The following is a 6,821-nucleotide window of genomic DNA, read 5'->3' as shown; positions in this document are numbered from 1 at the left end:
ATCTATCTATCTATCTATCTATCTATCTATCTATCTATCTTCAGGATGAGGGGTCCTAACCACTGTTAGGATTTCATTGTTATCTGCGTCCCCTTAAGGTATATTTACCCTTTTGCATTGTTCTCTAATTGTCAGAATGAATGGCACCACAGTACACCAATGCATGTTACCTGTGTTTTTGCGTAGCATTGTACATGGCAATGCATGTGGTGCCGTGTCACGAAAATGTAAACTTGCCCTACCAGAAAGACAGTGGCCACTGCTGACCTGCTGACCTTCTTTTAAAACATGCTAGGTACCTGGCTATTGTATGTTGTACTGAACATCTGGCTTCAATATTTGCTGAATAACTGAGCAGGTAAATTAGGAAAGTGGCTGAAGTAACTCATACTGAATTTCTTCACAACACACCCTGCCACCCACAAATGTTCTTGAAGCAGATCACATTGTAGACAGATCATTGAGAAGCTAACATTTATAAACTGATGTAAATGCTTGCAATTTTATATTTTTTTAGGTTTAGTTCCGCTTTAAAATTCATACGTAGCAGGTGCTAAACTCTCTAAAGAGCTCTTTGTGTTCCTGCTGCTATGGATAATGGGGAAGTATGGGTGTTCAAGGGCATGATGTAGGTGAGAAACCAATATGCATTTACAAACACAATCATACACTACTAGACTACACAATGGGTAGTAATCAGAAACTTTACTTTTGAAGATGAAGGAGAGCGTAGAGGCCATTGCTGAACCTCTTGATTGAGGGTGACACTGTTAATACTACATAGATCATGTATGTGAAAAGTGAAAAAAACACCACATCTAATGAATGGTAATTCTGCATTATTATTATTATTATTATTAAACAGGATTTATATAGCGCCAACATATTACGCAGCGCTGTACATTAAATAATTTATATAATATTTGTGTTCTTGGTTTAAAGATGAGTCTAAATTATGATTTGGTAATGCCTCATATACAGCCTGGATAGAGGGTATAAGGAGCATCAAAGGGATTACCATGATACTGAGTAGAAGTACCTGTTTCAGCACATCAGCGCTATTACTTTAGCAATGTTATAGACCTGGTTAGGTTTACTTATGGACTAAAAGTAAAACTGTCCCTTCTGAACAACCCCATATTGTGGGTAAATACTTACCTGAAAATTATCTCCTGAAATTTTTATGCAGCCCTAATGTGTCATGACCATTTTCTTCATAACAATTTTTGGTGGGTCTCTGTAGAGTGACCCCTGTTCATTTCTATGGATAGGTCTGTACTAATACTTTCAAATAGAACACAAAGGTGTCCATTGAAATAAAAGGGAGCCAAAAGGCTTTGCAGCACCCAGATAAAGCAGCACAGATGAGATCTCAGAAGCAGACCAACTGAGCCCATACACATGTGACACATATCTATTATTATCATTTATTTAAATACTTTGTGCCACATTTTAGTTTTTTTAAATTATTTTAATTGTATTAAGCTTTGGTGGGCAGGAGGCCACTGCGTCCATCACTTCGCAGACATCCACCATTTTACCTATTTCAGTACTCATGGCCAGTGTCTGTTACCAGCTGTCTTCTGTTTTTTTCTGTTTGAGGGTTTTTAGAATTGGAATCCAACAAAGGTATGTCAAATGTAATTAAAAACAATAATGTGTACATTTTATATAACCATTTTTATAGTTCCATACCATAAATCTCTAATATCTCAATAACCCTGTTCCTTATACATCTTCATAAATATATTTTGTTATATAACCAGAACGTTATATAATGCTTGATGGTTTATCTAAGGTGATTTTCATTTATTGCTTACAGGTTTGGTATATTTGCTCGGTAGGTTTTATAGTAAAATAAGTTACCTGAAGAAATGTTTATAATTAGTATTCAGTATTAGGCTGCAGAGGTGTATTGTATTTTCTCCAGGCTCCATAGACACCATCACACATAAAAAAGGAGGCGTGTCTCCAGACTATTGCCGTGTATACTGCTCTTCCTGAACGGGGCGTTTCTGAGAATTACGTAACACATTGTCAACCATTTGGAATCGTGTACGTCACCGCAGGCTGTTGTAGCTCTCATAAGAATTGAGCAGGCAATTCGCCATATTCCACTTACGAGTCATCCTCGTTGAGAAGGACCTAAGGAAGGAACAATGTCACGATACGGAAGATATAGCGGAGGTAAGCCTACTCATCACTGTGTCGAAGCGTTCCTTGGGGACGGTTTTTTTTTTTATTGATGTAATTGGCTGTGAAGCGCTTCCAAAGTATGTTTGGCCTGTAGCCGCCATTTTGTAAGGCGCACTGGTCACATGCTTGTCTGTATGTGTACATGAGCGAGATATAGTGGGGACTGTAATCTAGTGCTGTGCTGGTTTTGCAGGTAAATCTCCTTTAACGTACACACAAAGAAAAAGTGTACACACACAAACACTCCCCCCTCCCTTCTATTGTGTTGCTACGAGCGAACGATTCTGTGGAGTCGGGCCGCGGCTTTGTTGTGGCGCATTAACTTCAGCTTTCCGCAGTTCTCACTGCAATTAAACTATTGGTTCCAGTCGCCTATGTTCGTTTTTAAACCTTTGTATCTCGATTTACCAGTTGGGCTCCTACTCTGGCTTGAGTGATTATTTCGAGACATATAAACAAAGAAGTTGCCAATGGATATCCAAAGTCTTTCGTTGGGGGGGAATAGGTCATGGAACTTCTGAGTAGGCATGGTACACATGTACCCAACCTTCTGCCCATTGTCAGTCTTACATGGTCAAGTGTAATATAATTTATATTATATACAAATGTGATTGTATAGCACTGGATTAGGATTAACCTAATTTAGTTTGCAGGTATATATTAGGCTGAGATGCTGTGTGTGCTATTTTCGATCAGGGTTTTGCAAAACTTATTTTCCCCCTTTCATTTTTAATCAGGTTTAGGCACATACATATTGGATTAGGATGAAGGAACAGCATAAACAGATGTTGCAGGTCACAATCCTCAAATGATCAGTCCACCCAAATAATTGTCTGCTGCAGCAAAGTTGAGACTGATATTAATGTTTTTTTGTTCTTCATTCCTAACCTAACGTCAACACACATCTTGGCTCTTGGTTAAGTTTCTTTCATTTTTAAATACCTTTGGGAAATATTGATTGCCAAGAACTGCTTGATTGCCTAGCATGTGGGCTGCAATATAAAGAGTATTGATGAGTATTCTGACAACCTGATAACTACTGACCCAAAAAGAAATATGGCACTATCAAATTTGAAAAGCTTTTTTAACGATTTTTTTTTTTTTTTTTTTTTTTTTTTTTTTAGAAGCAAAAGTCTACGTTGGTAATCTGGGTACTGGTGCTGGCAAAGGAGAGCTGGAGAGAGCTTTTAGTTACTATGGTCCTTTGCGTACCGTTTGGATTGCAAGAAACCCTCCTGGGTTTGCTTTTGTTGAATTTGAAGATACAAGAGATGCTGAAGATGCAGTGCGTGGCCTAGATGGAAAGTATGTTGAAGGCTTTCTTAAGGTTTTATGTTTTTAAAAATTTGCATGTCAAAGCTAGTTTAGAAACAGAGAAAAGCTAAAGAGAAGCAATTTGTTCTCTTACAAAACACAAAAAAAAACTTTAGTAGTTTCAGTGTATTTCATATGTGAAAGGGTGCTATTGATATGTTACCACACTACCTTTTCTTAATATTTTATATATTAGAAGGCTTTTATACGTATGTGTGTGTATATATAATGTTGCCTGGCAGATTAACAAAGAAACCAGTGTTGAAGCTGGTTTACATTTTTAAATGAAATGGAGCAGTTTATTTTTTAAACGGCAACATTAGTAAGGCTGTGAGATCGGTTACATTGTTGGGATATATGTCTACATGTTCTTGTAGCTTTTTGGATAATCATTGATGCTGCAGTGTAATGCCAAGTTCTTTAAACCATGACCATGTCTGGTAAGGGTTATAAGCCAATTATGTATAGGCTAGCTGTGTGCTTGCTTATGTGCTAAACAGGACTTTTGCTGCTCTAAACAGGGTCATCTGCGGCTCAAGGGTTCGGGTAGAACTATCAACTGGAATGCCACGCCGTTCCCGCTATGACAGACCACCAGCAAGAAGACCCTTTGATCCAAGTGACAGATGTTATGAGTGTGGTGAAAAAGGGCACTATGCATATGACTGTCAACGCTACAGTAGGCGCAGAAGGAGCAGGTACACAAGTTTGTCTTGGCTGCTTATAATAGTAGGCTCTCAAGAATTAAATGTTTGTTGTGGGTGTTAAAAGCAGCAGTCCTTTCAGTGAATAAATGTAGTCTCCTATATGACTGCCCATTATATCTGACTAGATATTGTACTAGTGTAGAGCCTAGTTATTTTTTTTTTTTATGTGGTATTAAATTAGCTAGTCATATAACAGAAAAAAAGTCAAATGTATGTAGCTAGGCAGAAATGAGATTCCTTTTACCTTAGTATAACAATCTGAAGACTAATTGGAATATAAATTTATATCCTTTATCTGGTTCAAGCAGCCTAAATATTTGGTGGTGGGTTGCTACACACAAAATATCCTATAGTCAGAGTTGTAGTCTTGCTTCTGTGTCTTCTCCTAAAATTGTGTTAGACATATTTGAGCATCAAGAGTAGACTGGGAGGTTTATTGCATGCTTGTGCAGATTTCATACTGTTCAGACAATATTAATGAAATATAGTGAATGGCAGTTATATTTAGGTTAGCATTTATCCGTATCTGCTGCAACCTAAAAAAAGAATCCTGCTGCATAACTGAAAACGGTGTAGGAATGGTGGGCTGCTGCTTTTCTGTTCTGGTACGTTATGGCTTGTTTTACTTTGAATTGTTCAAAAATTTTAATAATCACCTGGTCAAAACCTTACAGGTTTCTTCGTTTGAGTCAGTCGCCTTGATTCAGAATGTCACGAGCCTTAAGATTTCATGCTGAGGCGCCTTGCAAATCCGACATTATGATTCTGCTAGACCTTGAGGTGATCAGCATAAGAGGCCAGATCCCCTCAAGCCATCTACATCTAGATCCACCTTTATGATTCTATAGAGGTCATGAAATCTAAGATCTACTGTGATCGCCGTATCAAAGTAATATTGGCTTACATTTGGGGCTCCCCTCCGGTTTAGAAAAGAACTACAGATTGACCACATTACCATCTAGAAAAACCTTCTTGCGTCAATCAAGCCTCATCTGGCTCATATGGCTGTCAGTTTGGTCGTCGTTAGATTGGAAGACCTACAATAGATGAAGCGATCGGCTGGTAGATCCTTCTAGACCGTATAGATCTTCTAGACCTTGGGCAAAGAGGGTCGACCTGCAGACTTGCAAGGTTTATTTTAAATACCACTTCTAGTCTTTATATTTTAGAATATTTACTTTAATATAAAAATGGAATTCCTTTTTTAACAATTTCTTTTTTTCCTAGGTAGATCTATACAAGGCAAATGTTACCTATTATATATAATTTTTTTTTATTTACTTTTTTTCAGACAATGGTAATGTCTGGTTAAATTGCATTGAACTTGTGTTTTAGTCATGAAATAACTTGTTCTTTCAAAATATTCAGGTCTCGGTCCCGCTCTCACTCAAGATCTCGGGGAAGAAGATATTCACGTTCACGTAGCAGAAGCCGCGGTAGAAGGTGAGTTTGTCCAACTCTACCATTATTTCTCTACAGCACAGGGAAACTGTATAGTTGGCATTACCTGTTTTGATAAAAATATAAAATCCTTTTTAGAGGGTTTTTTATAGTTTGTGGAACTACTATGTGAATATCTACAGAACAGTAGAAAACTGTTGACCAATTTGTATTTAAAACTGTGGTTACTGTGCACCTGGGGGGTTAATGCAACATAAAATGATCACTGGCTTTCTGTGGAGTAGCCAAGGGAACCAGTGGATAACTGTAGTTGCTTACCTATTAAAACACGTTGGTTGATTGTCCCTATTAAAACAATTCAAAGTACATGCAATTTTAAAATACAAACTCATGAATTCGGACAAATTGTTAGTGCTTCCTGTAGACTGAAATAATGATGTGCAGAACATTACTTGAATTATGTATATTTGTGTGTGGGTTTTTTTTTTAGGTCCAGGTCTGGTTCACCCCGACGTTCAAGATCTATTTCACCACGTAGGTCCAGATCTGGAAGTCCACGCAGATCTCGATCTCCCTCAGTAAAAAGATCTCGGTATGTTAAAACACTTTAAAACCTCCCCCCAAGTATTCTGACACTCATAAACATTTTAAAGCAAAATACAATCTGGGTTTTTTGTGGGTTTTACATACTCCCTTCCCTGACCTCTACAAATAATATAAAAATAAGATGAGAGCACTTTGAGGAAAATATTACTTTCTGTTTAGAGCCCCTTAATAATCGTTATTGTTAATGTGCAGAAAGGTTGCATAAGAAACATAGTTAATGCGAACTGTAATAGGTTTATATGCACTTTTTTTCTTTTTTTCCCTTCTTCTCTTGCCTTATTAGATCCAGGTCACGGTCCAGATCCAGGTCTGTGTCACACCCTAGAACCAGGTGAGACTTTATTTCAATGCTAGAAACATTGGTTTGTAGACTGAGGCATTAACTATGTCACTGGACACATTATTTGCCACATATACAAATGTCTGGAATCGTTTTGTATCACCAAGGTCAAATATTTAATTCATAGTCATTAGACCTGGAAATAAATCAACCCTAACATATTTTTTTTCCCCTTCATTCTGATTTGTTCTTCAGATCAAAGTCAAGATCGGCTTCTCCAAAAAGAAGGTAGTGTGTGTGTGTGTGTGTGTGTGTGT

At 37.5% G+C, this 6,821-nt stretch overlaps 2 protein-coding genes across 2 annotated transcripts in view; one reads left to right on the top strand and one right to left on the bottom strand.

Moving 5' to 3' along the window:
* Window positions 1-2,050: 2,050 nt before the first annotated feature.
* SRSF7 (serine and arginine rich splicing factor 7) lies at window positions 2,051-6,792 on the top strand (the record flags this gene model as incomplete). The annotated part of the gene is given in 7 exon segments (XM_072409129.1): window positions 2,051-2,187; window positions 3,321-3,501; window positions 4,032-4,208; window positions 5,586-5,660; window positions 6,109-6,210; window positions 6,508-6,555; window positions 6,760-6,792. Coding segments are annotated over 7 exon segments (644 nt in total), but the record flags the coding sequence as incomplete, so codon positions are not given.
* Window positions 5,375-6,821, bottom strand: part of GALM (galactose mutarotase) — a 103,271-nt gene continuing 101,824 nt past the window's right edge. Inside the window, exon 8 of the mRNA XM_072409127.1 lies at window positions 5,375-5,724. Within this exon, the coding sequence (XP_072265228.1) occupies window positions 5,683-5,724 (42 nt within the window). The 3' untranslated portion in view covers window positions 5,375-5,682. The remainder of the gene's footprint in view (window positions 5,725-6,821) is intronic.

Source organism: Pyxicephalus adspersus, chromosome 4 (assembly GCF_032062135.1).
Source record: "Pyxicephalus adspersus chromosome 4, UCB_Pads_2.0, whole genome shotgun sequence".
Taxonomy (NCBI): Eukaryota; Metazoa; Chordata; class Amphibia; order Anura; family Pyxicephalidae; genus Pyxicephalus; species Pyxicephalus adspersus.
Note: the sequence above shows the minus strand (reverse complement) of the source record. Positions and strands in the feature narration are given on the sequence as shown.